At 37.1% G+C, this 20,975-nt stretch overlaps 1 protein-coding gene across 9 annotated transcripts in view; it reads left to right on the top strand.

The window, feature by feature from the left end:
• AFF3 (ALF transcription elongation factor 3) overlaps positions 1 to 20,975 on the top strand; it is a 573,659-nt gene that overhangs the window by 392,457 nt on the left and 160,227 nt on the right. For all 9 annotated transcript variants that reach the window (XM_070573486.1, XM_070573489.1, XM_070573490.1 and 6 more), the window contains 2 exons: positions 6,122 to 6,158; positions 15,882 to 15,933. In XM_070573486.1, coding sequence (XP_070429587.1) covers positions 6,122 to 6,158; positions 15,882 to 15,933 — 89 coding nt within the window. The remainder of the gene's footprint in view (positions 1 to 6,121; positions 6,159 to 15,881; positions 15,934 to 20,975) is intronic.

Below are 20,975 nucleotides of genomic sequence, written 5' to 3' on the forward strand. Positions count from 1 at the left end.
TTTAAATATGTGCAGTTTATGTTATATCATTTTTACTTCAATAAAGCTATTTTTTTTAAAAGATTCATAGTTGAAAAGAGAATTCCTATAATGGAACTATGACACAGTACAGTGAAAACAAAGAAAACAAGTAAGTCTTTCTGAGACTCAGGAAGATTTCAAAGAGCAGGTAACCCTAAGCTTCTTTGTGTGGAGCCTGGAGAAAATGAAGTTTGCCAGGCAGAAAACAGAAAATGGCAGGACACACGTTCAAGGACAGGGAGTAAGGAAACGATATGAAGGCTTGAAGCTCTCTTGCATAAGCGGGCGTGACATCCCTTTCAGCCCTGGGTTATGACAATCTGTACTCACATCTTCTCCACCACTAACTCGCTGGACTCCCGGGCCCTGTAGGCGGGGATTTTTTACTCACTTCTGTAACCCATAAGGAGCCTAACAGAGAACTGTGCAGGCCTCGTAGAGCTCCCAGAGGAGGCTAAAATGAAAATGCGCAGATGGGGTTAGCGACTCCCCAGGCATCTACTTACAGAAAACATTCGCAAGGGAAGACAAGGCCTTGGAGACAGAAACTGAAGGTGTGTGGGTGTGTGGGTGGGGCAGCAGGAGACACAAAAATAGGAAGGACTTTAATACCTGGGCTCTTTGGAGCAAGGAGCTTTTGTCTCCCTCCCCTCTGAACCCAGCCTGGCTTTGGCTCAAGGAAGGATGGAGGATCCGGACACACTGTGGAGGCCCCCAGGGTTTTGCGGCTGGCTGGGCAGGGCAGTACTCCTTCACAAAGCGGCAGCCACAGGCCCTGTCATTGGCCAACAGAGACCTAATCAGAGTGAGGATGGCACCCTCTGGATCTAAACTTGAGAGGAGCCTCATAAACTAACTGATGCCCTCCACCAGCCGACTAGCAACATGCTGGCCAAATGTCAGTAAGCATGATAATGGGACATCATTGTTGCCTGCAAAGTGGCACGGTCGACAAACACTGGGGTCAGAGTCAATATCTTTGAGCTAACATTTGTTGGTTCATGTACCACCCAGAAGGCATCAGCTAGAAACATGAGATTACGTATTAGGAACAAAGTCTTTATTTTATTTTTGCCTCTCCTACAGCAGACTTCTATGGTGATTTTTTTAAAATCAATTACTTTAACCATTTCCTGCCTCTCTTCACTCCTCGCACAAAATAGAAATAATTGTCATTATACAGATGTTTAGCTAAAATGTAAAGTTTGCTATCTATAAAATACATGATCTTGCAGTATGTAATTATTATTCAGGTTACCTATAAGCTCATTTTTGGTTCTCTGTTCAAGAGTCTATGGTCAATAGTCATCATAAGGGTTTTAGGATGTCTAAACTACATCAAGAAATCAAATGTTCTGGGGCTAGCCCCGTGGCCTAGTGGTTAAGTTTGGCATGCTCTGCTTCAACACCCCAGAGTCAGTTCCCAGACACGAACCTACACCACTGGTCAGCAGCCATTCTGTGGCAGCCGCTCACATACAAACTAGAGGAAGATTGGCCACAGATGTTAGCTCAGGGCAAATCTTCCTCAAGCAAAAAGAGGAAGATTGGCAATGGATATTAGCTCAGGGGGAATCTTCCTCAGCAAAAAAAAAAAAAAAAGAAAGAAAAGAAAGAAATCAAACATTCTCTTTCCTAATATCAGAAACAATCTTACAAAATTCCTACTGTTTTGGTTTTTTAGAGAATGACCTTAATGCTGAAAACTATTTCAATTACCATTCTTGTCCATTTGACGATGAGATGATGTGTGAATCTCCATCTCTCTAGTACAGGACACCTCCAAAAGGCCAAAGTCTACAGACAGTGGAGTCAACCAAATGGGGCTCAAATCAAAGCTAACTCTAATTTAGTTCAGAAATAAATTCTCAATTAATTAGAAAGGATGGGAAACCTACCAATTCATGTGGGGGATTTAACCGTGGCTGTCTTCTTAACAACAACAACTATCCAAAATTGGCCAGTCATTTTTTATTTATTTATTTATTTTTATTGACGTATACCTGACGTATAACATTATATTAGTTTCAGATGTACAGCATAATGATTTGATATTTGTATATATTGCACAACATTTTTTTTTATTGAGTTATTGATAGGTTACAATCTTGTGAAATTTCAATTGTACATTAATGTTTGTCAGTCATGTGTAGGTGCACCACTTCACCCTTTGTGCCCACCCCCCACCCCACCTTTCCCCTGGTATCCACTAAACTGTTCTTGGTCCATAGTTTTAAATTCCTCATATGAGTGGAGTCATACACAGATTATCTTTCTCTTGCTGGCTTATTTAACGTAACATAATTCTCTCAAGGTCCATCCATGTTATTGCAAATGGAATGATTTTGTTCTGTTTTGCAGCTGAGTAGTATTCCATTGTATATATGTACCACATCTTCTTTATCCATTCGTCTGTTGATGGGCACTTAGGTTGCTTCCACGTCTTGGCTATTGTAAACAGTGCTGCAATAAACATTGGGGTGCACAGGACTTTTGGGATTGCTGACTTCAGGCTCTTTGGATAAATACCCAGTAGTGGGATGGCTGGATCGTATGGTAGTTCTATTTTTAGTTTTTTGAGGAATCTCCATACTGTTTTCCATAGTGGCTGCACCAGTTTGCATTCCCACCAGCAGTGTATGAGGGTTCCTTTTTCTCCGCAACCTCTCCAACATTTGTTGCTATTAGTTTTAGATATTTTTGTCATTCTAACGGGTGTAAGGTGATATCTTAGTGTAGTTTTGATTTGCATTTCCCTGATGATCAGTGATGATGAGCATCTTTTCATGTGCCTATTGGCCATCAGTATATCTTCTTTGGAGAAATGTCTGTTCCTGTCTCCAGCCCATTTTTTGATTGGGTTGTTTGATGTTTTGTGATTGAGTTGCGAGAGTTCTTTGTATATTAAGGATATTAAGCCTTTGTCAGATATATGACTTGCAAATATTTTTTCCCAGTTAGTGGGTTGTTTTTTTGTTTCAATCCTGTTTTCATTTGCCTTGAAAAAGCTCTTTAATCTGATGAAGTCCCATTTATTTATGCTTTCTATTGTTTCCCTTCTCTGAGAAGGCATGGTGTCCGAAAAGATCCTTTTAATACTGATGTCAAAGAGTGTACTGCCTACGTTTTCTTCCAGAAGCCTTATGGTTTCAGGTCTCACCTTTAGGTCTTTAATCCATTTTGAGTTTATTTTGGTGAATGGTGAAAAAGAATGGTCAATTTTCATTCTTTTACATGTGGCTTTCCAGTTTTCCCAGCACCATTTGTTGAAAAGACTTTCTTTTCTCCATTGTATGCCCTCATCTCCTTTGTCAAAGATAAGCTGTCCATAGATGTGTGGTTTTATTTCTGGGCTTTCAATTTTGTTCCATTGATCTGTGCACCTGTTTTTGTACCAGTACCATGCTGTTTTGATTACTGTAGCTTTGTAGTATGTTTTGAAGTCAGGGATTGTGATGCCTCCCGTTTTGTTCTTTTTTCTCAGGATTGCTTTAGCAATTCGGGGTCTTTTGTTGCCCCATATGAATTTTAGGATTCTTTGTTCTAATTCTGTAAAGAATGTCATTGGGATTCTGATTGGGATGGCGTTGAATCTGTAGATTGCTTTAGGTAGAATGGACATTTTAACTATGTTTATTCTTCCAATCCATGTACATGGAAGCACAACATTGTTCTTGAGGATTATATTTTAGCCCATCATTTCAGCAACAATATTTCATCTTAATACAACTACTTCCCAAAACTGAATCTCAGGTTGAGAGTTGATCTTGTTCTTTTCCTTCAGATGAATAGCTCATTATTACCAATGTTGACATTCTGGGCATCTGTGTCTGACTCAATCTGCTTAGTAGAGTGGGAATCCCTTCCCTTCCCACCAACCCTTACCAACTGGTCTGGTTTGTTTCACACTGTCCCAGTGGAATTCCTTTTTAAAACATCTGTTATTACATGGATTTGAATATGCAACATGTCATATTAAATGACACCCCCTGCCCCATAACAACTATATTCATGGAAGAAAATTCTGGTAAAAATGTTGGGCATTAATAGAAGTTAGTTCCATTTCACTAGATTTTTGTTCCACACACTAAAATTATAAAGGAGTTTCACTGGATTTTATGTGCTGCTACTTATTTTTTTACATTCCTTCCATCTCAATTAATTCATTCTTTTATAACTCTCCCTCATATTTCATATTAAATTGGAATTTTGCAAGGAAAGAGATGTTAATTCTCAAAACAAAATTTAGCATTTCACTTTAATGCAAATAAAATCAGGTTCGATTACTATTTACCTGAGCAGTAACTAAACTCAGAATACTGTGTAGCACTGGCTTTCTGCCAGGTTAGATAAGTGGAAATCTGTAATCTTTCCATCCACCAGTGTGAGATGAACAATAGTTGTTCAAAGGGTGTCCCTGGTGGGATGGTTGCCAGCCTATGTGCAGAAAGGTGGTGAGAATAAAGGTACATTCAAAAGTAAGTAGATTAGGTTAAAAGCCAGTAATGCAATAGATGCTAATATAAGAACTAAATAATCCTCGTAGAATAAAACATAGAGGTAAATCTTCATGACCTTGGATTTGGCAATAGATTCTCAGATATGATGCCAAAAGCCTGAGCAACAAAAGAAAAATTAGATAAATTTGACTTCATCAAAATTAAAAACTTTTGTGCATTAAAGAACATCATCAATAAAATGAAAAGAAAGAATGGGGGGAAATATTTGCAAATCATATATCTGATAAGGATCTGTTATCCAGAATATATAAAGAACTCCTTCAACTTGACAACAAAAAGTCAAACAACCCAATTAAAAAATGGGCAAAGGACTTGAATAGATATTTCTCCAGAGGAGATATACAAATGGCCAACAAACACATGAAAACATGCTCAATATCATTAGTCACTGGGGAAATACAAATCAAAACCACAATGAGAAACCACTTCACATCCACTAGGGCTGCCATAATAAAATTTTTAAAAAATAAAAAACAGAAAATAGCAAGTATTGGATAGAATGAAGAGAAATTGGAATCCTCGTACGTTGCTAGTAGGAATGCAAAATGGTTCAGCCACAGTGGTAGACGATTTGGCAGCTCCTCAAAAAGTTTAACGTAGAATTCCTACATGACCCCACAATTCCACTCCTACCTTTATACCCAAAAGGATTGAAAACAGGGACTCAAACAAGTACATGTTCATGTATGCTCATAGCAGCACTATTCACAGTAGCCAAAAGGTAGAAATAGCCTAAATGTCCATTAACAGATGAATGATAAATTATTGCATGTACAGTCATGCGTAGCTTAATGACGGGATACGTTCTGAGAAATGCATCATTAGGTGATTTTGTCAGTGTGCAAACATCATAGAGTGTCCTTACACAAACCTAGATGGTGTAGCCTACTACACACCTAAGCTGTATGGTACTAATCTTATGAGACCAACATCATATATGCAGTCAATCATTGACTGAAACATCATTATGCAGTGCATGAGTGAACAGGCAACGGAATATTATTTGACCATAAAAAAAGAATGAAGTACTGACACATGCTACAACATGGATAGACCTCAAAAACATTATGTTGAGTGAAAGAAGCCAGACACAAAAGGTTATATATTATATGGTACTACTTATATGAAATATCCAGAATAGCTAAATTCATAGAGACAGGATGCAGATTGATGGTAGCCAGGGACAGAGGAGAGGGGGAATGGGGAGACACTGCTTAATGGGTAAGGAGTTTTACTTTGGAATGAGGGAAATATTTTGCAACTAGATAGAGGTGGTTGTACAACATTGCCAGTGTACTAAGAGTGTCCCTGAATTGTTTACTGTAAAGTGGTGAATTTTATGTTATGTGAATTTCACCTCAGTAAACAAAACAAAAAGTCCATAATACAAGTGAGGAATGACTGTGAACTATATTACCAGACTGCTTAACAATCACATTTGTGTAAATGTTTCTTATCACAGTATGTGGTTGAGATTATGATCAGTGATTAGGTTCTGAATGACCAATAATATATCTCATATTCAACTTAGATTTAGAAAGTCAAAATAAGAAAATTAATTGGTATTTCTTGTTTTTTAGGACTCTCAGCTTGTTTCCTCTGGACACAATAATCCAAGTAAGAAAGGCTTCTCTCTGCAGTTTCGTGGGACGGGGGTGGGAGGTGGAGGGGCTGAGGAGGGGAGAAGCGTGCAATAGACGTTGGGTTTAAAAGAATTTCACTGAAAAATGAAACCCATTGGGAAAAAGAGGGCCAGTTGTTCAAGTATTGCCCAAATGGATAAGATTCACGGTGACCTTCAGTGTTCGTTTGTCTTTAATCAAGGGAAAGAAGGACCAAAGATAAAATGGTGAATTTCAAAGCAATCCTAGGAGAAAGGAACATCATGCTTTACTATAGTTGGTCCCTAGGATGTGGAGGGGAAAAAATTTTAAAGGCAACCAATGAATTATCTAAATTGAAAGAAAATGAGTGAGCAAAGAGAACCAATCAGAAGACCTCAAGACAAATGGCCTTAGAATCCATGAACAAACCATGCCTTCTTCCAGAGATAGACTAGAGTGTCTCGGAAGGAATTTCTTTATTGAATTCATTGTCTAGAAAATGTGTGGACTTCATCATCAAAGGGAGGATGTCATCATTCCATAAAGTAGTGTTTTAATTCTCTTCTTTGGCACTACTAATTGCTATTAATGTTTTCTTGAGCATTAAAAATACATAAGCCATTTCATTCATGTCATGAAAGCACATGCACAAAGACTGGGCTTTGTTAGTCTCATGACCAGCCAGTCAGCTGAGGGCATCCCTTGCCAGCCACATTACAAAGCTGTGTTTGAACATGAAAGTCATCCTGAGCTAGCAGATGTGTCTTTGGAACTGAGGCTCACCCACTGAGTATCTGTAATGGCAGAAGCGTTGGAGAGAAAAGACATCCAGACAAAGGTGTTAGGAAGCCCCAGACTTTTAATGTACAGCCAGGGAAAAGTCAGGGTAGGAGGATGGTGGCGTAATGATACCTAGGCAGTATCACTTAACTATCCCACCCGCTGTTGGGATATGCCATGAGCACAGGCACCAGTGAAGAGGTGAAATGGCAAAGGATTTGAAATCTAATGAAAATAATAAATTAAATAGTAAGAAAAAGAATCAGAAGAAAGGCATGGTTAAGTCCATGAGGTGTGCAGGCATCAGCATCGTATGCCAAAGACCAGAGCATACTGAAGAATTGCCATGACTTTCCCCACCATTTCATTCCATTTGAGTTTAAACAGTTCAGGGTAAAGGGGGGATATAATAGATGAATAAATGTACATTCTCTCAGCTTTGAGGTTTTGACATAAAGAGCCCAGCAAATAGCTGTCGAGTCTCTTCTATGTGCCAACACCTTGAAGTATGTTATTTCACTTGATCCTAACAACAGCTGTATGAGGTAGGCATTATCATCTCCTTTTTGCACATGATGAAAATGAGATTCTGAGGTTAATAACTAGCCCAAAGTAACATGGCTAAAAAAATGACAGCTAGGATTTGAATTCAAGGATCTGCCCCAAAGACAACAGACTTTCTTTCCATCCCATTACCTTGACCTCAAGAAGGTTGCTTCTGTCACTTAAATGTGAGATTGAATTCTTGGCCAAGAACTATATACTGTATTTTTGCATGCATCTGGCACATTTTTATGATGTGCCATAACATTCACATGCTAATGCTGCAATTTAGATTATGTAAGAGCAGACGCATCTTCTATGGGATGTGAGATGGCACTGCCTTGTGTGGTATAAAACCTTCTGGCATTTCATTATCTAAGGAAATTTGTGATTGGCTTTCTCTTTTCTGGGTGTAGGGGGATTTTTCTTTTGTATTTTTCAAATAAATCTTCCCCCCAAAGCCAAGCACATCCATGAAAAGGTAATATCACTATTTAAAAATATGAGCATTCTCTGTAGATTACAGCACATTTAAAACTTTAGGAGATCTGGTCCCACCTGCATTTCCTGTGCTCTTCTTTGTATTTGGTTTGAAATCATTACAGTTTTTGGAATCATGACTCTAGTAAATATGTAGAAAATAGAAAAAAACTGAACTTCAAAGAAACTAAACACAAAAGGTATATGTGTGGATTGATGCACCAACCTTCACCACTTTTGGTCAGTGCTTTTTTTCTTTTTGACATTAGAAAAACTAAGTTCTGTAGATACTAAGAGAAAAGAGTGTATAAATTAAATAAAATTATTTTAATTCATATCTTTTAAAAGGTAAATACTTTAGTCTGAATTACTGATTAATTTAACTTAATATTATAAAATAGAAGCTTATTAAGCATTGAGAAACTTAAATACTAAAATAGGTGATATATGTTTACATTTTTTTAAAGTTATGATAGTGTCCTGTTCAAGTAGCAGATTAAGCCTAAGCAATTCTTCCCCTCCCTTCAGAAACCCCATTTAAATAATCGTAAAGCTATAGTAATGGAAATAAATCCATAATACCACTGAGAACAGAAAGGGATGCTATCAACAAACCAGGAATTGAACTGAGTTTTTGGAAAACAGAGAGTAGATAGGACCCTACTGTTAAATAATCTTGGGCAGGGAAGGTCATGACCCAGGAAAAGAAAAAAGGAAAATAATGAAACAAACAGAAATAAGCTGTGGTGGTGATGGGAACCATCCCAGAGAGCTCCAAGAGACGCTCTGGATTTCCACTCAACCTCAACAGAGAAGAGGCATGGACTGTGGACAGTGAAGGGAACACCTGCCATTCTTCCACCTGTTACCCTTCCCCATCCTAGCTGGTTATCATACAGAGCTTTCAGTCTGCTTTTCCTCCTCCCAAAAATAAAATACCAAAAAACATAGTAGTATTTGCTAAGAAAATGAACAGTTGACTAGAACTCCTAGTTGGGAGCTGATACCTAAAAGAAAAGCAGAATAGATTCTGAGATAATACCAGACCTTAAGAATAGACACATATGAGTGCTGAAAGAAGAGTCAACTTTTCTCAAGAAGGAAATAAAAATGCCACACACCCAGAGTAAATTGCTTCCTATTTTTGCTGAGAGGTAGGGGGAGGGTAAGGGCGCCCAGCTTGCCTTGAGTCCTCTCTTCTCCTGAACCCTAAATGAAGCCTTTCAGTTAGCATACGCTGTCCACTTACAAAGAACTCTATATCAACCCTTCCCTACAAGGAAGAGGTGTTTTAGGAAAATAGAACAATGTACTAATAGAGGAAATCCACACCAATTACTTTCGTTAACCAACCTGTTATCATTCAAAGATGTGAATACATAACCAGTGAGCACTAAAGAGAAGAACTGACCCAAAAGAAATCTAATTAATTCAAGAAACAGAAGAAAAAATTTTCAAGTATAATTGCAGTCTTATTTGTGGAAATTATTTGTAAATTTGTTACAGAAACTTATTACAGAAATTATTTGTATAAAAAAAAGGAGAGAACAGATCAGTATGAAAAGGAAGCAGTTACAGAACAAATGAGCCCTTGAGAATTAAAAATATGATTGATAAAATAGAAATAATGGGTAGTAGGTGAAGTCTGGAATCTGGAATATCAGTTTGAAAACTTTTTTTTCTGAATATAAAGCAAAAGACAGATGGAAAATATGAAAAGAAGCTACAATACATGGAAGATCAATCATGGTGGAAAGGTCAAAATCTAGTGAATAGGAATACCAGAAAAAGAAAACAAAGAAAATGGAGAAGAATAAATAGTAATAGAAATAGAATTCCAAGGGAAATGAGCAGCTCACTTTCAAAAACACTTATATTCAAGGAAACAAGAGCCCATGAACAAGATCAAGGAAGGACAACACACAGCAAATTAGAGAGAACTATCAGGACTTCAGATATTGGAATTACCAAACCCAGAATATAAAATAAGGGTGCTTACTTTAATTTCCAGAAGTGGGAGGACTGAAAATGTGGTAAAGAACAAGAAGATTTGAAGAAGTACTAATGAGAATGTCTAGAAGTGAAAAAAATAATAACAGAAATTAAAATTTTCTTTGTCAGGTTTAATAGCTGATTAGACATATCTGAAGAAAAAATTAATGAATTGGGAAATTGAACTTAAGAAATTATCTAGATTGCAGCCTAGAGAGACAGAAATAGAAAATATGAAGTGGAAGTTAAGAAACATGGAAGATAAAGGGAAAAATTCCAACATACATTTAGCTGGAATTCCAGAAAGAGATAAGGGAACAGAGGAAATATTAATGGAAATAATAGCTGAAAATTTTCCAGAATTGAAAGACACTAACCCACAGATTCAAGAAACCCAATGAATATTAAGCAGGATAAATAAGAAGAAGTCCACAGTAGACACATTATAGTTAAACTGCAAATTACATAGATAAAGAAAAAATTCTTAAAATATCCTTTAATACCTTCAAAGAAGCAACAATTAAACTTGTAGTTGACTTCTCAACAGCAGCAATGAGAGCCAGCAGACAGTGAATTTATAACTTCACTTTTGTGTATGTGGAAATTGCCAAGATGATTCTCAAATTTATTTGATAGAACAAAAGGCGGAAAATAGCTCAGACAGTCCTGAAGAAGAACAGGTTGGAGTCTTGCCTTACCAATATTAAAAATAAATAGAAAAATATTTTTTGCTAAGTAATGAAGATAGTAATAGACAAATTGAGTAATGAGACAGAATACCCAAAACAGACTCACAGATATATGAAAACTAGATTAAGGTGACAGAGGCGATAATGCAGACCAATGGAGAAATAATGGACTTCTCAATAGATAGTACTGGAATAATTGGTTATCTACAGGGAGAAAAATGAAATTGGCTTCTACCTCACATCATATACAGAAACTATCTCAGGTATTGGTAAAAGACCTAAATCTGAACAGTAAAATGATATACTTTCAGAAGACAATATAGAACATCTTTCTGCTATATTTCTTAAATAAAACACAAAAAAGTGTGAAATAAAGGAAAATACTGATAAATTCAAGTATATTAAAGCTGAGAACTTATACTTATCCACTGTTACCAGAAAAAGAGTAAAAAGACTCATACTAGAAAGTTATTTGAGGTATATGTGTGTGTTTACATATATATATCTGACATATGTATATGTGACAGAAGATTTGCAATAAGGCAATAAAATGCTTCTATGAATTAAAAAAGATATAATAATACCACAAAAATATTTTTTAAGGAATGAAGAAGAATGTCACAGAAGAGCAAGCACAAAATCTCTACCTCATTGGTACTCAGAGAAATGCAAACACCACTACGAAATTGCATTTTACATTATTAAATTAGAAAAAAAATGAAAAGTTTAACCCTAAGTTAATTTGGAAACCACTGTAGGATTACCTGGTCAAGTTGAGCATATGTAAGCCCTACTTCCCAGAACCCCTAACATGTACACGGGGAAGGATGTTCATGAATGTTTGTAATTGCGTCATTCATAATGGAAAAACCTACAAGTCCACCGGGAGTAGAATAAATAAGAACATCATGGTAGATGTTTATAAGAGGATGCTGCTCAGCAATGAGGATGAACAAACCAAAGCTACATGCATCGTGATGGCCGAATCTAAAACTCATAATAGTGAGTGACAGAAGTCAGTCTCAGAAGAATGCATACGGTGTGATTCCATTCATATAAAATTTAAAACCAGGAAAAACTAAAAAATATTTTATTTATTAATAAATACATAGCTTGTAAAAACTATCAGAAAAGAAAGGGAATGATTAACACAAAATTCCATTACTTGATAGCTGGCGGGAGGGCAGGAAGAGGACGCAAGCTCAGCAGGCTTCTGGGCTGTTTCTTGGCAATGCCCATTTCCTGGCCTGCAAGGTGTTTTCACAGTTAACTCATTGTAATTTTTTAGAACTGTATATATACACTTTCATATGCATGTACATTTTTATATGCATTAAATGCATGCTTTATTTAACATTTCTTTGGGAAAAGCATAGCCTTTACTTGAGACACATTAACCTGTGACATGGTGAAATGTAAGAATGAGAATCCATTTGACGTAAATGCCAGGAACACTTGCCTTCATTCAGGTTTAGTGACATTCTCTTCTGACCAGGCCCAGTCCCACTGCTTTGTTCTTTCGTGACTAATATTTATATTGCTGTAATATTGTAAATCCTGTTGTTGGTTTATAATTTTTCTAATTGGCCTACAGGAAATTCCAAAAATTAAATTGTTAATTAAATTAATGTTAGTGAGCACGACTCATTAATAATTACTGAACGGAATATAAATATTTTAAATCTTGGCTGCGTAGAAGGAAAGGCATAGCTTTGCAGAATTGTGTGTGATAGAAGGAAAGGCGAGAGGGAAGGACAGATGGGGAGCTTCCTCATTTCACATAGTATAGAAGAAAAGATGCTGTCAGAAGTTGATTAATCAAGAAATGGAAGATTAAATTTATTCAAAGTTACAAATACCCACTAGAGGCACTAAAAGTAATAACAGAACTAAGAAAAATTCTAAGGAGAGGGGAGGTGGTAGTATAAGTATATTCATATCTTCTCTCTCATCTTTCCTATCAGAAATCATTACTTACTGTCTAAAGCTGATACATCTAGAAATAAGTCTATTTCTTAGCGTAACTATTGAAGGACTGTCAGAGCTAAGAACCAAAGCAAGCAAAGTCTTACCTTTTCTCTACTGTTCAACTATTTTTACTGTGAACATGGATTGCTTTTATCATAAAGGGAAGTTGTAGTGTAGCAAAACTTTCCTCTGCAGCAGAACACAGCCTCACACAGGTCTGTTTTGATCCCCTTTTCAAAAATCTTCTTTAGTGCATATCATAGCCCTGTTGATGGAGAGTGCAGTACTCCAGCAGGGCAGGCATTGTAAGTGTTTAAAGGGCGTGAATTAGACATTATTTATCTTTCTGCTTACCAGACAGAATACCCGACATCTAAGTCGTCGGTTTATTTATTGGATGAAAAATGTAGCTTTTGTGATTTTTTTGAAGTGGCCTATTGCAGCCATCAAGCTGTTTCATACCTCAAATTGTATATCCATCTCAACGGTGAGTGTACCTTACTCCTCGTCTTCCACTGTAGCGTGGGATTCTGTATTAATGACAGGTCATCAGACAGAAGACATATACCGAGTGTGTAGTGTATGTCAGGTACTGTGGAAGGCTCAGGGAGACAGATATGGAATGCTGAATTGAAAGTACATATATAATATACATGTGTATATACATATGCATTTATGTGTGTGTGTATATGTATAAATATATCATTCCTATGGCTCATTTTTTTTCCCTCTTCCTCTCTATAATTGTATTTCCACATGCAAAATGACCACACTGCACCTGAGCCAGTCTCTCATGTCCAGTTTCTTAATGATCAAGGCAGTTCCCTCCCAAAGAGCCTAGTGTGGTATCTATCATGGAAACAGCTGAAATAACCAGGATGATCCCAAACAGTCCTCTTTGGTGGCTCCTGAGCACCCAGCTAAAAAATCTCTTGCTGACAATTTCCCAGCTTATGTTCATTATTTTCCCTTGGGTCCTGATAAAGAGACTATGATTCTTAATGGCTTATGCACTTAAACATTTCATGTTAGCTTCAGCAATTGCATCACCTAAAATTTCAAGATGTTGGGAGAGCTTTCTGTTTTATTCTTTCTAAAGGACAAACATCGTTTTAGTCCCTGTCTCCACCCTGAGCTTACTTTTCCCGCAGAAAAGTGAATTCATTATCAGCCCTGAAGTTGCTGCCAACACTCACTCTCAGACTCTTCGTAAATGCCCTGTTTGGCCCCATTGTGTCCTTCCTGTTTGCCAGAACCTATTCTGTTTTCCCTGTTGCCACAACATAAATGCTGCTAAGAGCAGAGATTGTCAGCCACAGCTTTGTCCCTGAGCTGATCCAGCCCGGGATGCCCGCAGCCCCCAGATTCCATGTGCAATAAGGCCTGTGTCCTCTCAGCCTGCGGGTCAGTTGGCAGTGTTGTTGGTCAAGGTAAAACGTATTTATTCAAACATCCAAACAATGTCTTCATTTATATTATTGATTTCCTGTTTTTGTGACATGAATTGTTTGGAAATGTTTACTAATGCCTGCTGCTGCTGGGCCTGCTGTTGCACATTGTTGATTACGGTTGGATGGGGGGTGACTACAGGTGGCTACGGACCAGGGAAAGTAGCGAATTTCTCCCAGTTAAAGGGAAAAAAATAGATAAATATGTTTGAGAAAAAGTAAACCTCCATTTAGTTTTGTCTTACATAATGCAGGTGTTAGAACTCTCTATTTAGGATTCTGGCAGGAATTGTGGTTACTCAGTGAAAAAATGATTCTGGAAAATACTAAATTAGGTTATTTTCCAGCACTAAAGCCAGTTGATGAGGCTTTACCTGTCTCCTAAATGAGTACACCACAGACTGGCCTGGAAGACAAAAGTAGAATATAAAAGTAGGAACCTTAAAGCAAGTTTATTAGTTTGCCACCTCTCGTTTTTCTTCAGTGTGGTTTCCTGTGTACTGGGGCTCTGCCTGGTCAGTGTTTGCTATCCAGGCTGTTAAAAACTTCTGTGGCTTCATAACAAAGTGGCTGTCCCTCATGGTTGTTGTGACACTGTGTAGACACATTAGCACAGTTATATCTCAGATAGATGTGTGAACTATACATAACTGTGTCTTCTTTTTCTCACAACTGTTTAATTTCCTATAAGAATAAAAGAAGAAATTGTCAAGTCTGCTTTTGAGTCCGGTTTGGATGATGTCTCAGACTGTTTTCCTCATATAATTTAGGGGTCGTTCCTGAGACTAGGTGACCACAAGCTGACGCCGGCAGCTGACATATGGGGCTTGTATGGTGCATAGACCTGAGGCCGTAAAGAGTAGACGGGGGTTCTGTGCAATCGCCAGGCCTGACTTGAAAGAGCAAAGCAAGTTAACATCATCAGGCCCATTTCTTACAACCCACAATCTTCCCTAGGGTTTATTCAACTGTTAGCGTTGCACAACCATCATAACCACAGCTGACTCACCCTCACAGTCATGACTCTTCTCCCCTGTCCCCTAGCCTCAGGGAGATAAAATGCAACACTTTACAAAATGAGGATGCATAGTCAAATCATCAATGGTCAAGGCTCGGAGAATTACATTAGATCTATTGCTAGAGGAATGTGCCCTTTAAAACTACAAAAAGTGAACTGGTTCCAGGCTCCCTTAATTAAAACCCATTAAATCCTCCATGAGCACAGATGGCAGAAACCTTTCTTTATGTGGACTTGCAGATGGTCAGGAAGGATTTCTGGTTTACATCTTACTCTGTGTTAATTCAGGGGCCGGATAGCCTGCTGCCAGGGCTCTCAGTGGGGTGTGATTCTCTGATTCTCGGGGATCTTGTAATCTGGGGTGTAACCTCGGTGTGCTGTAAAATTCTCTCCTGCAAGTTCTGATGCACCCTGACCTAGTTTGGCTTGTATTAGCAGAAGGGATCAAAGTGCAAAATGCCTTGCATGTAGAAGGCTAATGAGGTTTATTTCCTTAAATTTTCTGTAAAATGAAGTGGAAGGAAACAGGTTCCATCTGTAAGATATTCGTCTTTTGGCAAGCTCCCTACTCTGAGCCTCTGGTTGTTTGCAAACAGCTCCTTGGTACCTACTCACAGATCGGTGCCTGGGCAATTGTATTGCAGAGAAGAAATTATTTTGCAAATCCGGTTCTCAGACAATAAAAAGACTTTTTAAAAGCCTCCTGCTGCACATTTCGAAACATTGTTAATAGGAGCATGGAAATATATTTAATCTCTCTTAAATCTTAAAGACTATAACGCTCACATGTTGTTATTTTTTTCTGCTTCCCTTTTAAGAGAAAGGTGATGCTGAGCCAGAGAGTCCAGACAATGGCACATCGAATACATCGTAAGTGTCTTTCCTGCTTCTCTCTGAGATGATGTTCTTAAATAGGCCTGTAATATGAAGCCATGCGAGTGTCTTGTAATAGTAATACTGCTGCTAACAGAAGGCAGCCTGTGTTCTCTTTCTCAGGATGATGTCTTTTTAAATGCTTTTGGGTGCAGGTGTATTTTGAGGTCTTTCTTAGGCTTTAGCACAGTAAGAGTCATCTGAAAAACGCAAACACTCCTTTTCATAAAACGGAAAAGAAGTGAGATTGGAGGGTGTGTGTGATGGGGGAGAAGGGCCCAAACCCTTTCGGATCGGGTGGGAGACTCAGCACCGTCCTCAGTAACTGCAGAACTTTCACACGTGCCGGGAGATTCTGTCCGACACACCTGCCACGTGCCAATGTCACTTTAAAAGCCTGCCATCTACATTATGTGAATTATGTGAAAAGTCCAATTATAGCTATCTCTGGAATCTCAAAAGTTTGTTGTATTTTGGAATTAACAAACTCAGTTTTAAAAAGATAAAAAAGGCACTTATAAAACATATGTTCCTCACTGTGTATTTTGTCTTTTTCTTCTCAGTCCTCAAGGAATCCAGATATGTTTTAATGATTAATTTGATACCAAATTTATATACTAAAATTTAAATAAAATAATTCACAAGCTAACAAATTATTTTAGCTCCGCAGGAATCAGTAACTGGTTTGCTCCTTAAAAATCTTTGTTTTCCTCACTCTGAGGGCCGAGATATGTTTTCTTATTATGACAGCTTTGTGAATTTGTCTGCCTGTGGACCGGTGCTCTTGTGACTAAGCATTTAAATCCTATTGATTAGAAATCGCGGTGTACGATATAGTATTATTGAGTCCTTTCTTTTGTCTGAGATCTGTTTCTCAGTCTATGAAGATCCTTTGGCTTGCATAGGATGGCTATATATTTCATAAAGGATATGGTTATATGTTAGTCTTTCTTAAGATATGACCCTAAAAGTTCTAAATAGTTCCATTATTGTGATTTATGCTGATATGATGAATATGACTAGTTTTAAGTGGTTAAAATATTACTAATTTTTAAATTTTTGAGCTGCAAGATATAATGGGAAAAGGGTTTTAATGCCATCTGGAGGCATTCTAGAGAACTGAAAAGGGTAGAATCACTTAAAAATTTGATTCTTTGGAGTAACATTTGAGACTGGGTAAGAATTTATACAACTAGAAAGTAAGCTATTTGGGAGTTATTACATTTTTTGTAAGTAATTTTATGAAAGTGCCAATTATTTTAGAAACAACAATTTTCAAATGCTCATTAATGAAATCATTTTAAAAACAGACAAAGGAACATACAAAATACATTGGAAAACTGCTAACATCCTACATTTAATTTTACAAATTTTAAAATCATACTCAGTAGATACTGATTTTGTTAATGGAGTTTGATGTGCCATGAAAGTTCTCCTTCCATTATTTCTAAAAGCTCCATTCTCTAAAAGAATTGGTTTCTATACTTCAGTACCTTATAAAAGTAAATATGTTGTCTGAGGAATTTCTTTTACACCGTCTAGAGATTCAACAATGATAAAAGTTTGAAGCATCACCCCATATTCCTATCTCTTTAAGCAAAGCAATTCCTTAGTCATCTGCCTCACATCCTGCCTCTTGAACTAGAAATAAAGACTGAAGTTGCAAGCATCTCTTTTAAAAGTGGAGAATTCCAAACTTGAGCCTCTTGAAGAGCCCTCTAACAGTGGTTCTGTTATAATTAGGCAAGAGGAGCAGCGTGCTATGAATAAAGAACAAGGACTCAGGATGCCTGAGACTTGTGGAGCATTTTATATTATCTGTGCAGTACCTTATTTGAGCTCTCTTTAGGTAGACAGATTGGGAGGGGATAATATCCTTATTTTATATATGAGGAATCTAAAGATCAGAAAAGTCATTCAACTTAAGTGAAAAAATTAGGGCACAAATCTTCAGATATTTTGCTTTTTTGCCAATTTACCATACTGGAGAGTCAGTGGATCTTAGGAGACAAAGAAAAGCCATGAGTCAGAATCAACTAGAAAAACTGAGATCAGATTATTTAAGTGGTAAGTGTATTGGTTTGCTAGGGCTGCCATAATAAAGTACTGCAGATGGGTAAGTTAATCACAAAAATTGGTTATCCCACAGTTCTGGAGGCTGGAAGTCCAAGACCAGTCAGTAGGATTGGTTTCTTTGTGAAGGAGGGATCTGTTCCAGATCTCATTCCTTGTTTTGTAGATGGCCATCTTCACTCTATGTTTCTTCATATCATCTTCCTTCTATGTGTGTCTCTGTGTCCAAATTTCCCCTTTGTATAAAAATACCAGTTATATTAGATTACGGTCCACCCTAATGGCTTCATTTTAGCTTGATTACCACTGTGAAGACCGTATCTCCAAATAGGGTCACATTCTAAGGTACTGGAGGTTAGGACTTCAATACATAAATTTTGAGGGGGAAACAATTCAATCCATAACATTAAGGGTCAGAGCAATCAATCAGAAAGATTCAGAAGCCAGGTAAGCAGAACCAGGAGTCTACAGATGCCAGAAGACTAGACAAGGTGAGAGAACCTACATAAAATAGACCGAAAATTATGAGCTCCATTGGAGCTGAAGTGGTGAAGCAGAGCAAAGAAAACTGTAGATAACATACATACAAGGCATTCATGGTTTGGTGGGACAGACTCAGCTTCAGTAATGCCTATATATCCCTCTGTCTGTATAACTCCATGACCCTGTAAGTCGTTTAAAGCTATTATCTGGGTTTAAATTTTAGTACAAAATTGGAAGCCTCCAGACAGAGAGTTCCTTTCCTGAAGAAGCATCTTTCCTCACTGGTTTCTTTTGAAAGCAAGATATTAGCATTATTTACAGTGGCCAACATATGGAAACAAGCTCATTTTACCCCATCAATGGATGAGTGGATAAAGAAAATTTTGTATACATATACAATGGAATATTATTCAGCCATAAAAAAGAATGAAATCTTGCCATTTGTGATAACATAGATGGACCTTGAGGGCATTATGCTAAGTAAGTCAGAGAGAGAAAGACAGATACCATATGATCTCACTTTTACGTGGAATCTTAAAAAAACAAAACTCATGGATACAGAGAACAAACTGGTGGTTGCCAGAGGCAGAGGTGGGGTGTGGGCAAAATGGGTACAGGTAGTCAAAAGGTACAAACTTCTAGTTATAAAATAAGTAAGTCCTGAAGATGTACTATATAGCATATGACTATAGTTAATAATACTGTATTGTATATTTGAAAGTTGCTGAGAGAGTAGATCTTAAAAGTTCTCATCACAAGAAAAAAATTTGTAACTATGTGTGGTGATGGACATTAACTAGACTTAATGTGGTGATCATTTCATAATATGTAGAGATTTCAAATCATTATCTTGTACATCTGAAACTAACAAGTGAACAAATAAAAGCAGGAGACTAATCATGATATGTTTTAGACAGTCATTGCCTGGTAGAACAGAATAATCTGGATAACACCTGAGGATCCTTTCAGGATATATTATTTAATGATTCTGTGAGTATTCATAAAGAGGAAAGATGCAATTTATTCTTAACACACACCCAAAAAAACCATAAATTAAAATTTCTAGGATACCGTTCCAGTTATATCAATGATGGAAGAGCTTATATTATATTAACTCTCCATTAGATAAGTATTATAAACTCTGGACAAAAAACTATTTGAAGACATTAAAGGCTGACTAAAAGAAGGCAGAGAATGTTGGGAATTTGGTCCTTGGAAAAAGGAAATTGGGCTGGGTGAGATCTATATTTATACAGCTTCTCCCCCGAAGGCACTTTCCAATTCACAAATAGCAACTAGAATTCATGGAGAAAGCCACAATCATATTTGCTTTAAGTGTCAGAGAATGGAGTTCAGGGCTGCCAGAGTGGCTGGAATTTAAGGAAGGAAATTCCAGAAAGAAGTGAGTCATAGAGAAGAGAGCTCCAATTCTGTATATAAATTCCCCTTAATCCTTGGATGACTCCCAAACGGCATGTGTGTGGAGGGGCTGCCAGTGAGCTCAGTGGAAAACAATAGCTAGAAAGCTGAAAAGCTGAGTGGAGATTTCAACTGCTGTCTGTTGCCTACAACTACTGCCTATAGAGTTTGGAATTTGAATCTCACTGAAGTGGGATTCAAACCAAAACAGACCATAACAAAGTGTAACACTAAACATCCACCAGTTCAAGGTGATCAGCTAGTAATTTGTGTGATGGAACAACAATAACAAAAAAAATCAACATTGTTTAAAGGAATAAAACAGAATCTAGAGTTACGATAACATTCACAATATTCACTATCTAATAAAAAAATTGAAGGATTTTTGAAGAAATAGGGAAATGTGATCCATACTCAAGAGAAAAAGTAGTCACTATAATAGATTTTGAGATGCCCTAGATGTTGGAATTTTTAGACAAGAATTTTAAAGCAGCTATTATAATATGTTCAAGGATATAAAGGAAAACATGATCATAATGATCATAATGAAAGAAGAGGAATCTTAGCAGGGAAATGAAAATTATGAAGAACCTAATGAAAATTCTGAAACTGAAAAGCATAATATTTGAAATGAAAATTTCACTGGATAGCCAATAAGAATTATCCAGTATGAAGAACAATGAGAAAAATGATTTAAAAATGGCAAACAGACTCTCAGTGAATTATGGGACAACATTAAGTAGTTTAATATACACGTAATTGGAGTCTCAGAAGGAGAGAACAGAGAAAATAGATCAGAAAAAAATATTTAAAGAAATAATAGCTGAAAGTTTACCAAACTGGGTGAAAACATTAACATACAAATACAAGAAACCCAGCAAACCCTAAGCAGGATAAATACAAATAAAACCACACCTTGAAACAATATAATAAAATTGCTAAAAACTAAAGATGAAGACAAATTCTTGAAAGTTGCCAGAGAAAAATGACATATTCCGGGGGAACAAGATACAATTGACTGAAGGATTTCCATCACAAACTACAGAAGCTAGAATACAATGTAA

The sequence above is a fragment of the Equus przewalskii genome, chromosome 14, assembly GCF_037783145.1.
Source record: "Equus przewalskii isolate Varuska chromosome 14, EquPr2, whole genome shotgun sequence".
NCBI lineage: Eukaryota > Metazoa > Chordata > Mammalia > Perissodactyla > Equidae > Equus > Equus przewalskii.